General features: G+C 42.2%; 1 protein-coding gene across 2 annotated transcripts; it reads right to left on the reverse strand.

Moving 5' to 3' along the window:
• Positions 1–1,834: 1,834 nt before the first annotated feature.
• RFC3 (replication factor C subunit 3) lies at positions 1,835–13,257 on the reverse strand. 2 transcript variants are annotated; one of them, XM_074567716.1, is made up of 9 exons: positions 13,043–13,257; positions 11,259–11,396; positions 10,475–10,542; positions 8,111–8,208; positions 6,427–6,608; positions 6,054–6,190; positions 5,822–5,920; positions 4,529–4,598; positions 1,835–2,855 (listed from the first exon to the last, which is right to left on the reverse strand). In XM_074567716.1, the coding sequence occupies exons 1-9, from the start codon at positions 13,127–13,129 to the stop codon at positions 2,664–2,666; spliced, it is 1,071 nt and encodes a 356-aa protein (XP_074423817.1). In that variant the 5' UTR covers positions 13,130–13,257; the 3' UTR covers positions 1,835–2,663. The 2 variants fall into 2 exon arrangements, with proteins under 2 accessions (XP_074423817.1, XP_074423824.1); XM_074567723.1 differs by having other exon boundaries at positions 12,738–13,154.
• Positions 13,258–15,022: the final 1,765 nt, after the last annotated feature.

Consider the following 15,022-nt stretch of genomic DNA (forward strand, 5'->3'; position numbering starts at 1 on the left):
TAAAGCCTGAATGCACGACTCGCCCTTTGCGCCGCTGATCTTTGCAGAGCAGAGAAAGTTTTAACTAAAGTGGTGGCTGTCTCTAGTTTCTTGCTCATTTTTTTAAAAAATTGGTTTCACCTCTGGCTTTCTGTGCTAGCATGAAGCCGACTCCTCTGCAACCTCTTAGACTTGTTCAGTGCTGGAGTCCCACCTGGGTGGGAGCAGCCTGGAGTTTTCATTTGGAACTCGCGGGAGGTGACGCTGGATGAAAGCAGGGGTAATCCTCTCAGTGTGCAGTTCAGAGCAGGTCTCACAAGATGAAATCAGCTGAAGAAACGGATCACCTAGAGGTTGGTCCTGGGCTATTCAGTGTTTAAAAGCCTGTCTACGCTGCCTCTCCCACTTGATCTGTGAAAGAGGCGTGCGGCGCTCAGTGTAGGTCCAGCACAGTGCCCACCCCAGAGACCCTCCTTACCAGGCTAAGGTTCTGCTTTTCTGGTAAAAGGCTTACATGGTAGCCTCACGAGGGGAAAAAATGGCAGAAAACTCCTTTTTTTTTTTTTTCCTGACAATCGCCTGCTCATACATTCCCATCAGACCCATTTGCCAGTGGGATGCGGGTTGCTGGTCCCTGCTTCCTCCAGCACAGCCCAGGCCCTCAGTTCTGCACCACGTTGCCTCTAATGCTACAGCTACCCAAAAGGGAGGGGAGGTGGCATCCAAGGCGGATAGCCTCTAAGGTGTTCCCAAAAAGCACAGCTCTTATTGATCATTATCACAGAATCTCTCAGGGTGGAAGGGACGCCTAAGGATCATCACGTCCGACTCCCTGCTCCTCACAGGACCACCTAAAACTAAACAATATGACTAAGGGCATTGTCCAGATTCTCCTTGAACTCCGCCAGGCTTGGTGCCGTGACCACTTCCCTGGGGAGCCTGTTACGAATACTAAAGTAAAATTGCCTTAAACAATACCGTAGGAAGGAAAAATGTGTGCAGAGACTTACGAGATACTGTGCCCATGTGTTTAAATTTGTGTGTGACTGGAAGACAAAGAGGCAGGAGTCGGATCAGCAGGGGGAAATGCTGGCTTCCAGGAACAGCAGTAGCCATCTCCTCTCTCAGCAATCCCTGGTCATTATCCCATTTTTCCATCCTTGCCTACTCTTGATTCATCCCAGGTAGAACAGGATAAAAATGAAACTTCAAGAAGAGGCAGCAGAACACCTGCTGAGAGATTCACGTTGGGGTTTCGGTCTCCTAGACAAAGCTGGTGAGATCTTCTGGAACCAGCAAACCGCTCCTCCACCTCCTCCACCTGACAAACCTCTGGCCCAGCTCCTGCCTCTCCCCCCTCCACAGCAACACCGGCCCTGTGCATTTCAACTGTATTTCCCAAATCCCTACGTACATTCCTCTTCTCTCACATTAGTTAATGGGGTGGGGTTGGGTTGGTTTTTTTGGAAGTATTTCATCATCTTTTGACTCCTCACATGCTATACGTGTAGTAGGCCTAGGGTAGTTTGTTCAGCTTTTAAAAATAAGTAGATAAGACCAGGCTCCTGAAAGAGCAGGCAATTTGTACATGCAGTAATTATGACCCCTCTACCATTCTCCTGCTCTTCTTTGTAATAGATTTCAGTACTCATTTCCACTATCACTGACTAATTTAATCATTTTCCAGGATCTCTGACAGTCAAGACACTCACACTCTGACAAGCTACCAGTGCTGCAGATTTAGGTGACAAGAGCAGATGGAAGAAAAAAAAAAAAAAAAAAAGAAAGTAATCCATGTTCTAGACTTCCTCAGTTTTAAGGAGACCAGTTGAGCATGAAACAGGCCAGCACCATCTTACTGATAATGAATGTGTGTTCATATTTTTACAATTTATTTTGCCATTTTAGAAGTATCACATACCAATTTAAGAAGTGAAAGAAAGTTTGTTAGAAGTGGAAACCTTACCCTTGGTTAAACCCCACTCAAACGAATAATCTTCACCTGAACAGCGTTATGTATGTCGAGGTGAACCCAGAAGTGTCAGAGAGCAAGTGGACTTGCTTTATATAGGTATGTTCCTTCTGAACAAATGTTGTCAAACTGATTTCCAAGCAACACAAAAGCATTGCTCATCTACAACTTCAATGCAACTGCTTACAAACCAAAGTCGGAAAACATTCTGTGTCATCACACCACAGAAGACAGTGTGGCTAAAATAAAAGAAGCCAGACAAACAGCGAGATACGTAAATGAGGAGGCAGAACGTACACAGTCAGACTAGAACTTATCACAACATGGAAAAACCATCTTTTGCTCACAGCCTTGCCCATGAGCAATCAAGAGGCAAGCATGCAGCACCCATGTTCTCTCTTCTTAATGTCAGCTTACAAATACTGCAAAGCAACTATGATCTTATACATATTCCAAGGCAACTTGTTGTCTTTCCGAAAGGCTAATGTATTTTGCATAAATCTAAAGACGGATTTGAGGCTGTCAAACAATCCATCTGGTTTCTAAACCTGAACAAACATCGTTCTTTAGTTCACTATGCCTTGTATTAATAGCAAAATAAAATATTTGACTTTGAACTAGACGCACATGCAACCAAGCATGGACAAGTAGACAACGTTTGCAACATTCCTGGCATCATGACACGATATTCTGTGTACGACTTTGGGCAGAGTTAGAACATCATGTCATCTAGTCCATCCTCCATAAACTTCTTGTAAATTGCCATAAACTTTGCTACAAACGCTTCCAGATGATAAATGGCTTTGCTGCCCAGTTGCAGGCGGTGTTCATAGAAGGCCGCCATCTGTGCGACTTCTCCTTTCAGTTGTCCATCACAGTTATTTAGAAGTTCTGTCAGGAGGCCCTAAAAGGAGAAAAAAAAACAGGACAGTATTTGAAAAATTATATTTTTTTTGTTAATGGGATAACCTCATTTCTCTGAAAATAGACTATGACTAGTAGTTCACTCACAAATCCAACAGAAAAGACATTCAAGAATCATTACATCACCTACTTGACCGAACTAGACTCATGGAACCACATCTCTTCGGAACCTTCTTTCAAGATAAATTCCTCGTGTCAGAATAGATGTTACCTATTGTGTTCTTAGATGGGAAAAATATCGTATACTGCAACTACTTATGCCTTAATAAAGAAAATAAATTAACCCAATCTCCAAATACTATAACCTCTACTGCATGCAGGCACATGGCATCTTTTACCAAGATAGCAAGTGTATTAAAATCACTTATTTCCCTATTTTGACAGCATCAAGCACAAAGAGAAACAACATGAATAAATAACAAGGAAAGGCTTATTTAAAGTTTATCTGTTTATATTTACATACATATGTACGTGTAGACACACACAAGATACTTTACAAGAATACTCCAGTCATGGCAAAAAACCAAAAATGCAGTATTCTGCATCCGAGACAGAAATAAAGTCATTGCAAATCTGTCTCTATTAAAACAGCCAGGATTAATTGAGAAGTATCTCTAGAGCACTTTAAGATTATGAAGAGAGTGGGCAGAGAAATCCACCTTTAGCCTGACAACAGTAGTCCTCAAACAAGGCAATGCAAAATCCACTTATCTGCCATAAGAAAGGAAGGTTAAATAAACATCTAACTACCAAAACTGTCAGAAAGCAGAAATCAGTTAATGCCAAAATAAATTTATTATCTTGTAATTATGTTTGATGGCAAAGTCCACCTATGATAAGTTGCAAACATTGGCTTTAATCTTTCTTCTGCTCTAGCTTGCTTCAGCATCCTTTCACCCTGCCTAAAATAAAAACATGCATGTCCCATTTGCTTTTTTCTCCCAAGATGACTTCTGTCTTTGAAGAGACCTGCTGATCCAGCATCATTCAGAAAACCTCTCCATTAGGCCATAGCAAATACTGAACTTATAACAAAGTTATAACTTTTACAAAAGAAAACAAACCATATCAAAATTAGCACATAAAATAGGTATATGCCTCAATACAGAAACTGGACTTAGAAATCTTCACGGGGACAAAGCACGTCCTCCTTTGTTTTCACTCAGCTACGATACTGCTGCTCTATGATCACAAAACAAGTTTCAGTAAACCATTCAACAGAGGTGTAAACAAGGAAGCCTGCAACAAAAATAAACTACATATTTACATTTTCCAAATTAGAGAACAGAAGCTTCCTGCCCTCAAAATCTACACAATTCAAAAACATCATGACTAAATATATTTAGGTATGAACCTAACCAAACAGTCCAGTATATTGAGTGAGGATAGCGCGAAGTGAATGCTATGTATCAGTGTTTGCAGGAACAAGGTCTTTAATTACTGCTTCAGAGCAATAACCTGGACTATTAGAGTTACTCTAGTGGAAGAAAAGTACCTTTTGGTTACTCACATCTATTTGGAAAGGACACAGGTCTTCATCGATATTTGGATAATCTGCTATATTTTTGTGTGTTTTTTTTTTTTTTAAACTCAAAATGAGACTGTCATAGTGTTAATGCTTGTAACACCTTAAAAACTATGTAGCTGAATTACCTTCATTATAATCTCAGGAGGAATGCAGTGTGTCAGAAGTTCATAAAGCCGTCCACGGACCTCTAAGAGCCTGTTGGAAAGACACCACAAAATATCAGAAGTATGTCCCCAAAGCGTACTAATGTGTTTGCACTATTTGTGAAATATGCTGCAGGAAAAAAATTCAACCCAAGGAAAATTTTCTCTGTTTTTGGTTTTGTGTGGTATTTTAAACCCAAAAGCATTGCACAAATCAGTTTTAATTCATACGCTACATACCACTTTTTATTCGAACAGTAATATAGATTACATATACTCCAGTTACAATGGTCTCAGTTAATCTAGAAGCTAGAAGGCTATTAGAATTTGTCTCAGGCTTGTCTCCCTTTAATTCCCCGTCATATCTAAATTATTATTCATGCTTAAGATTAGTGAGAAGACACCACAAAATTGATTAGAGGCAGAAGATTCATTTACACTGTTTTTCTGTCTTCATTGTTTACAAGAGGGGTTAAGGTGATCACTTGGCAGAAGGTGACACAGTTATCAGTTCTCAACTTTTGATATCAGGAGGTCAGAGGCTACAAGCATTTAAATTAAATACAAGAATTTAAGTGACATCTCATGTACTATATGGAACAGACAAAAAGGATCAGGCTACGTATATGACACCGAGATGGATAAAGGGGGCAACTCCTAATGCGCTTAAACTCAATGATTTCTCATTTCCAGTTCTTTTACAAAGGTGCATTGTGCTAAAGACGGTGAAACAGACGCTACAGAAAGAGTGGTCAGACACTGGAACAGGCTGCCCAGGGAGGCGATGGAGTCACCATCCCTGAATGTGTTTAAGAGTCATTTAGATGTGGTGTTAGGGGATATAGTGTAGGGGAGAACTTTGTAGAGTGGGGTTGGTGGTTGGACTTGATGATCCCAAGGGTCTTTTCCAACCTAAATGATTCTATGATTCTATAAATAAAACAACAAAACACATACACATGCCACAGACACAAAAAAAGGAGACAGCACAACATGCAACTAAGCTTATGCTCACTTTCGATTACAAAGCTTCAGCAGAGAAAACCAACAATTGCTTCAGTCCTTGAAGCTCATTCAGCCTCCTCCAGTAATTTTAAAGCTGACTTCCTCTGCCTGCAAAGTACCAGCTCCAGCAGAAATGCCAGCAAATTTTAGTCATATGTAATACAACTAAAAGTAAAGATGACACATTTTTAAATATAACATTATTTTTTTTAATGTTTGAGAGTACACCAAAACCATAGTTTATAGCTGCAAGCAAATGTATTCACCTACCTTTGTGGTGTCTGTTGACCAACAATAGCATTTGCAGTTTCTCTCAAATAAACTTCCCAGTCCATCTCAGGAATGTCTTGATCAGCAGTAAAAGGATACCTACGTAGTAATAATAATATTTTTAAAAAATTAAAATCAAAGCAAACTGTCACCTATTCTAACAAGGCCTCAGAAGTAAGTTAATTTATGTGTCTGCAAGTGTGATTTATATTAATTTTCAGCAGTAACTTACTGTTGTACTCTGCAGGATTCACACATAAGTAGTGCTTTCCGAAGATTCCTGCCAGATTTCTCTGCAAGCCTTTGAGCCAGTTCCAGCGGAAGCGTCAGGCCTTCTTTCTTACACACACTGGACAAGACATGGCAGATCTAGACAGGAAACAGATAGCAGAGAGTGCAACATTTAGCGACCAGTTTAGCACCTACCGATTCTCCTGTTTGACACATTTCTGGACCAGAGATAGCAGAGACATGCTTGACAAGTCACCCACCACAAAGAAAAACTAGGTCACTTTGTGGAAGTAAAGTTCTTGCTGCGGACTTATGAACTATTTATCTAGTAAGAAGTTTTAAATAACTAATTTTTGCTTCTGTTTCAAACATACATCTTCAATGCTGGGAGCAGGCACTCGTACAGCCAGGCATCTGCTTTGAATAGGCCCTATAATTTTTGACACGGAGTTGCAGCACAGGATCAACCTGCAGGTCGCCATGTATTTCTCCATTGTTCTTCGCAAAGCATGCTGAGCATCTTTAGTGAGTTTGTCAACTTCTGTTAACAGCACCACTGAAAACGGAGTGAAAATAATGGAGTTTTTTTATTAATACCAGACCTTTCTAAGAAAATGAGTACTTTGACATACAAGCGATAACACCAAAATAAAAGATACAAGCAGAAAGAGGCAGCATGGTTCCACAGGCAGGAAAAATCAAGATTAAGACAGCCTGCATGCTTTTTTGGCTGTATAATCTTCTGCTCTTTCACACCCTGGAACGTCAATTTCTTCAGAGCAGGGCCTGCAACACTTCAGTGCCAAGAAATAAAGCAGGTCGGTGTACAGGCTTTCACTTTCATAATTAGTACAGTAACTTTCTAAAGGAATTTTTAAGTAAGAAATGCAAAAGGATTTATGGCATAAGGACATATAAAAACCCACAAATTTCTTCAAGATCCCTCGATACACTTTATATGTCAATAAACCAATGTCTTAGCTTAACAAAGGAGTAGTAGAAAGCTGCCTTATTACTGTAGCTGCAACACCTTTCCACGGTCTTTTAAAGAAAAAAAAAAAATGAAAAAGGAAAACATGTTTCAAAAATGCTTCAGAACATCCAGGAGACACCTAGTACGAAGCAGCTAACCTAACCAGCTACCTTCTGCAGGTTCCTCCACAGGCAACTCGGAGATGGCTGATTTCAGTACTCTGAATAGTCCGGTGACAACAGCCTGGAGGAACAAGTCAGCCCATTACTCTTCTCCTGTTTCTCTTCTGGTTCTATATGCAACCTAAGGAGAGCAGCCAGCTTACCAGATACTTTGAGGTGCATGGTATGACTGCAGCTGTAAGGATATATACGGCAGTAACTAGTAGAGCCAATCAGTGTCTAGCAGCTTAGGTGAAATAGAGTATTTCCTGAGAACAGTGAGGAAAACAAGACAAAAATACTAAATCCATGACTATTTTCAACTAATTTCTGCTCTATTCTATCTGTCAATATTCCCTCTCTCCTTCAATCTCGTTAGAGAGTTCTGATTTTTTCTTCACTTTAGTTTTGGGGAGGAAAAATAAGCCTGTTGCGGCAACATGCGTCTTGGAAAACTCTCTGAAAGCCTTCATTTTCCTACCCAGTGTCCTTCCGTACACTATGGATAAAATGCTTCTAAACTTTCTGCTTAAGATAGCACATCCTTATCCTGCCCCTCAACTCAATATTAAACCTTGGTGGCTCATAACTCAGCTGCTACTGTAGATTGTGAAACTACGTTACAGCACATTTCAGTGGTAGACTTGGGAAAAAGACAGCAGGAATCCCAGCTCCCTCTGCCTAGCCACAGTCATTCAGCTACACTCTGTCCTTCTAAGAAACCAACACAAGAGATAACCTCATACTCAGCATTTAACCACTCAAGATATTTCCACAGTGGAAGAAAAATGGGAGGTTGTTTAGTTTGGGAAAGGTTCATATGTGCCCTCATGCAATATACAGGTACAAACAAAACAGTCAACTGAAATCACTGAAAAACAAGTTTAAGAAGTACTTTGACTTGTTTTAACTGTTTTTACTCACCTTTAAAGTCTCGTTGAGTACTTGTCTCAAGCTGTTGGGATTGTGCTACTGTCTTCAAGAGTTCCTGAATTACTACACGGTCATTGTTTCCTGCATCACTGTACCAGGAGTTTGAATAAAACTTGTTTTAAAAAACCTTTATACTGCATATAAAATGCATCATCTTAAGCAGCCCCTTGGTCAAACAAGAATGCCAAAAGAATTCAGAAGCTATTGAGGTTAGACTTAAGCTCAACAGAACATACTTTGTTGAAAGTTACCTTCCCAATAATAAGAACAACCCAAAGCTTATACAGGCACAGCTGGAACAGTAGCACTGTACTGGGAAGTCGTGAAACCGTTGTCAAGTGTTTTATTAACTCTTTAAAATAGAACTTAGTTTTCTGGTATGAGAAATCTAAACTTCTGTTACTTGTAATTTGGGCAAAGACATGTAACATGAACATTTTTACCCATTATGGGAAGAAAAATTAAGTCTAACTCCTCTTAGAAGGTAGGATAACATGGGGAAATACTAGATTTCCTTCCTGCCTCTTCTCCTTACTGTCCCCTAGAGTAGCACTGCACAACCTTCTCAGCCCCCAGGTTAGTAGCTCAGCTAGCTTGACTCAGATTTGATGACCCCTGACTTGCAAGATAAATTACTGAAAAAGCAAAGAAAAAGAGGGGGAGAAACCCCACACTCTTTAGCAGCCCCAGACTACTGCCTTCACAGCAGCAGCAGTGGCTCTGCAATATTTCCCGGGCAAGGAAATGAAAAAGGCATTTGTTGGTCCTGTCGTAGTGACCACTCAACCAGGCCTTCCGCATTCTTGCCCAGAAGGCAGCAGAATGTACAGAAGCACATTAGCTCAACAGTTCACAACCTGCTGAACAGGATACGCTGACTTTGACTGCAGAGATCTACCCTTCTGCGAGGGAGCAGACCTGTGACTACAGTACAGGAGGGGCGGGGGGGAGGGGGGGCGTGGGGAAGGGGGCAAACCAAAACAAGTTGGTTCTACTTATGAGCTAGGCCAGTTTTGGGAAATGGAAAGTGATTAAAATAGTTTCCTAATATTTAAAAATAAATTATTCTCTACAGTGACAGAGAACCCAGGGTCATAATTTCATAATCCTTGATATTATGTGACCACAGCAAACACTCCAGGAAAATAATGAAGAAAGGCAGAGTTAACACAAAAATGTTGGCCCTTAATTCTTTACACTACCTCCTACTCAGGAGAACCCATTTTAAATCATCTATCCAAACTAGTCAAGCGACCAACAGCCAATGGTTTAGAATTCAAACAATATCCTCCTTTTAGAGGAAAAAGAACAGCCCTATCTAATAAAGTTCTGTAATAAATATAATATCTGCATAGTCCTTCCCAGAAGTTAATTTCCTTTCCCTGTGAGCCATTTATCATGTTCCGTATTACTGAAGATGCACAACGTGATTTCACAGTATAATAATTCAATCAAACTTCACAGACTACAGCACAGCACATGCAGGTTCACTGTCTGGTCAGTAGGGCTGTATTAGAATACCAGCAATACACAGAGATTAGTTGCAGAACAAGCTCTTAAAGGAGACGTGATACATGAGAATAGCATCTAAAACGCAGAGCAACATGAGAAAAAATTTAGCAATAAGCACAAAGCTTAAAGTTACTCCAGAATACACATTTTCTTGTAATTGCAACCCAAACAACAAAGTCAACATAACCAAAGTCTCCCAGTGGACAATGACATTTACTGTCATGTGATTTAAAGCAACATTAAAGGGTTTCAGGTAAATACAAGTATTTACTTTGGGTCAGTGAACTAACACCAGCAATTTCACAACTGTCAAAGATGACACAGAGTACAGCATTATAGCTTCTATCATTTAAATCAACATCTGACCTCGCTCATGACATGATTCTCAGTATTTTGTAGTGCTGTTTTTACCCCATGCTCTAAACTCTTAAAATAAAGAGTTACTGGGTAGACCTTGCTTACTTTCAAATCATTTCATTTTTGTATTTGTGAGAGAACTAACAACATGGGGGTGTTGGTTCCAATAAAAGTTCTCAATATCAACCTAAATAGTCAAATCTATGAATCCAGAATTGTTACGCAGTCCTCAACATCAGCATGCTTACGTGGCTAGTTAAGCAGAACATTACTGTCTTTAGGATACAGCAATCCAAATTTTTGTTCATTTAGAGCTGTTCAATTAAAAATCCTCCCCTGTTCCCCTTTGCAGTCCAAACCCATAAAACCATTATCTAATTTGCCCAATAAATTGGGCATTCAGGCCCTTATATATCCAGGTTGAAACCACTTGCAATATGACCAGCGGCTTATATTTGAAGTGTGACATTTTTACCGTACGCTTACCTTGGGTTAACTTCAAGGTGATAATTACTTGCAATGGTGCTAATTTCAATTTTCTTTTTAGAAGGTGCCTATGTAGAAAGGAAGCATATTAAACTTCAGAAAGAGTGTTGTAAGAACCTGATGCACAAATTTATCTTACAAAGTTGGCTGGATCACAGGCAAACCAAAGTCTCAAAGATCAAAGAACTGCTGAGACACTAGACTTAAGCATCTCCTACCCCCAACCCCACAAGTTATATCCATAACAAGGATTTTGAATGGATAGTATAACCTTTTAAAAATAATCAAGTAAATGCCTGAGACCAAGGCAAATACAACTGAATTATTTTTTTTCCTAATGCTGAAATTGTCACTATGGGAATAAGAAAACAAGTTAAAACTTGCATATATGAGAAAAGCAGTGCTAATCATTTAAAAAACATTTCACAGACAAATGAAATTCTATACATCTAATTGAGATCTAGTCTATCACAACACATCCTATAGTCCAAACTGAACCGTGAGGAAAAAAAAAACCACCCACCACAACAAAAAACAATAAACAAACACAGAAAACAACAAAGAACCCCCACATCCTCCTACCCGTGAAGGCGTAAGGAATAGGAATATCTGGCAAAAGCATTTGTCCAAGTAACCAAACTAGTCTGATTAATTACATAAAAGATCTTGAAGGTACTGATTAAAAAAAATAATTTTAAAACTCAAATAAATATAAAGGTCTCAGCAGAAATGTATCAGTATATAAATATCCACACTACTTTGCAGCAGATGGCAGTTTTTTTACCGTTATACTCTGATGCTCAATCCTCAGTTTTTCCACTCCTGCACCATATAATTCCCTTAACAAACACATGATTCTTGTCTTTTTTCCAGCTCCTGATGGTCCATACACCAACAGGTGGGGGAAGTCACCACATTGAACCTGAACCCAAAGCAACAAGATTAGTTAGATATAGCAGTACTTTCCTTAAAAGAAGCATTCATCCTTCCACTCTCACCCAAGTTTACATGAAATGACTTTTCCAGATGCAGCTCATTCACAACATAGTACCTAGAATTAGAACTACTGAATTTCTTTGCTGCAGTGATATTTCCTATCATCTTTTCCTGAAGACCATATGTAACTCATTTAACTCCAAACACCTTACCCCTCAAAAAAACTCAACCAAAACAACCCCAAAATCCAACAAAAAACCACCCCAGCATTTATATGCTTTCCAGAGTTTCTAGAGGGCCAGATGCAATAAACACACAGTAAAAAGGATTAAAACAAAGTTTAAAGCCTATATACACAAATAAAATTATGTCTGTGTACCTATACATAATTACTTGGTTGCTTCATTTGCAAGCCTTGAACCTGGGCAAACAAGTAATAGATAGCCTGTACTTCAGTTAGGAGTTTGTTTCTTGAAAAGCTAAAAAGCATGACCTGGAGAACATCTGGCCAAATCCCATAGCCAGAATTTACATTCATAGAATGGTTTAGGTTGGAAGGGACCTCAAAGATCATCCAGTTCCAACCCCCCTGTCATGGGCTGAGGCACCTCCAGGCATGGGGCCTCAACAGCTGCTCTGGGCAACCTATTCTAGAGCCTCACCGCCCTCATAGTGAAAAATTTCTTCCCAATATCTAATCTAAATCTACCCTCTTCCAGTTTGAGGCCATTACCCCTCATCCTATCACTGCATGCCCTTGTAAAAAGTCTCTCTCCAGCTCTCTTGTAGGCCCCCTTCAGATACCGTAAAGTTGCTATAAAGTGTCTCCAGAGCCTTCTCTTCTCCAGTTAGATATAAGGCATAGAGAAACACAAAGAATGAATCGGTCTAGTGAAGACAAGTCCCCACATCGTGGGGACTGGGGTGGGAGAAGTCCTTTAACATCCAAGCAATTACATAGCCCTGAGTTTTATTCCCAGCTGCTCATCTTAAAACATCACCTAACTTTAAGGAAACAAGGAAGAAATTTTTCACTATGAGGCTGGTGAGACACTTGGAAATATTTCCCAGAGAAGTTGTAGATGCCCCATCCCTGGAAGTGTTCAAGGCCAGGCTGGATGGGGCTCTGAGCAACCTGGTCTAGTGGGAGGTGTCCCTGCCCACGGCAGGGGCGTTGGAACTGGATGATCTTTAAGGTCCCTTCCAACCCAAACCATTCTGTCATTCTATAAGGTAAACTCGATTTTTAGAGGTCCTGAACGTTCACAGCTAAAACCAGCAGGAAGCGCAAAAACACATCACTCCTGAAAAAGCCAAGCCACGCCACCTATTTCTTCGCAGCCTCTTCCTCAGCGCACAGGCCACCCTCCCCAGCGGGACGCGACGCCAGCGGACCCCCTTCCCACCCGCGGGGACGCTCCCCTGAAGGCTGGAGCCTGCACCGAGGGGAAGCTCCCGGCCCTGCGGGCCCGCAGACGCGTCTCATGGGCCGCAGAACCCCGGCTCCGCAGAGAAGAGAGGCCCGGCGGCGGGCTCGCCTCAGGCGGCCGTCACAGCTGAAGGCCGCGGGCGGAACCCGCTAAGGGAGGAGGCCGCCGAGCGCCGCACCGGCGGGCCCGGGCGCCCCCTCACCAAGTTGCGGAGCTGCGCCGCCTGCTCGCGGTGGAAGTCCAGCCTGCCGAGGGATCCGGGCCGGTACTTGTCCACCCACAGGCTCATGGCGGTTCAAAAGCGCGCGTCGCCCAGCGCGCAGCGGCGGCGGGAGGAGCGGCCAGATACGGCGGCCGCCCAGGGACAAGCTGCAGCGGGGCCGCGGAGAAGGCGGAAGCGCGCTGTCGCCCCGCCCCAGTGCGATGGGCTCCCTCAGGCCGTCCCGGCCGTGAGGGGCCGCCACGCCCTCGGTGCCCGCTGGCTTTGGGGTGTTCTCCCCGCAACAAATTCCAGCTTTCCCCGCTATGCCCCGGCAGATTTTGTGTTTGAAGCGGCAGAGCTCGTGCTGCCAGGGGCGGCAGACGCATTTATGGCCAGCTGGCCATGGCGGGGTCCTACGGTCTTGTATGTGTGTGGGGGAACGCTGGTGGAACCCTGTCATGGCGCTGGGGCCGCACCCGGCAGCGACAGGGGACAGCCGGCCCGGCAGTGCTGGTGCCAGCTCTGGGATCTCTTGCTATTTGTGGCAAACTCATTGTTTTTACTGACTGTAACTCTTTTTTTTCCCGCCCCCCCCTCACGAATCGTATGCAGATACTTCCTGCGAGGGGTGAGGCAGCGGGGCAATGCTGGCCATGGCAAGCGAGCGGTATGGGCTGAGCGGCCAGGGCATGGCCGGGAGAGGTGGGATCTAAGGTGAGGTCCCGCAGGGATCGCCCAAGGGGGGAGGAAGCAGCAAGGGGCTGGCAGAAAAGAGTCCCTCAGGCGGGCATGGCCTGCCCACCCTGCCTGGCACCAGCTTCTGCAGCCTGCATTTGGCCCCTACAGATGGCCGGCACAAAGAGGCCGGTTTTCTGTGTCGGGGGGGAATATGCAGTCCTTAGGTTCTTTGTCTTGGTGTCATCCCAGGCTCACGGCGTCATTGTGCATCAGTGGGTTGCCCGTAATCGATGTAGCTCACTGTGAATGTGCACGCTCCATCTATGTGTGTGGCTTTATGTATATACAGAATATGTATGTACAGAATTACATACAGAATATTTATGTAATAGAGAAATTCTCATTTTGTTTCTTTGTGTAGTAGCCCTAATAAATGAAGCATCATGCACAAGTGATACTATTTGAAAGTAGAATTTCTTGAAGTAATAAAACATGGGTATGCACACGAACAGGCTGTCAGCCTAATTTTTTTACTTACAAGATTTCTGTGAAAAAAATACAGTCAGGTGAAAAGTTCGTGTGACCACTCGTATTTTATCAGCTCTGTGTTCACATTTATTCACGCAGTCAGAAAACCATAATGAAGGTAACAGCTTCATTAACCCAGACGTTCAAGTAACTTGTAAAGATCACATAAACCTAGTGGGGACAAAGAGAGAGCACTTTACTTAGTACCATGTTACCTCTTTATCTGAAATAGTTACATTACTTACTGTCATAGACGCTCATGAATCAGTTTTATTTGCAGATTGCCATGAATTAGGAAATTCACCTTGTACTGCTTTGGCAGCACTACCCTTGTACATGACTGAGTCTGTGAAAGCAGCAGCAGCAACATCCTGCCCAGTGCTTGCCTTTGAGTCCTTTGTTATGCTCAGCACCTGTTCCTCTGCCGTTTTCTACATTTACATTTTCTACCTTCTACATTTACATTTTGTGGGTCTGCAGTGTTTCTCACGTGTGGCTGTTCTCTCTGCTTAGCACCCGCTGTTTCTGAGAGTAATCTCTGAATTTGACCATTAATTCTTTTGGTATTCTCTTTGGTTAGCTATATTTATGACGAGCCCTTTTAAGCTTTTTCAGATCTGTTGCTCATTTACCTGACTTTTTAGAAATTTCTGAGTGAGGCGGTACCGTTCTTGTGTCTATCTGTGTCATGCTTAACTTAATTGCAAGTTCTGCGATAACTCAGTTGTTGCAGCCCCCAGAGATACTGTTTTTACTAACGCGTGCCAGCATCCA

This window comes from Larus michahellis, chromosome 1, assembly GCF_964199755.1.
Source record: "Larus michahellis chromosome 1, bLarMic1.1, whole genome shotgun sequence".
NCBI classification, from domain to species: Eukaryota; Metazoa; Chordata; class Aves; order Charadriiformes; family Laridae; genus Larus; species Larus michahellis.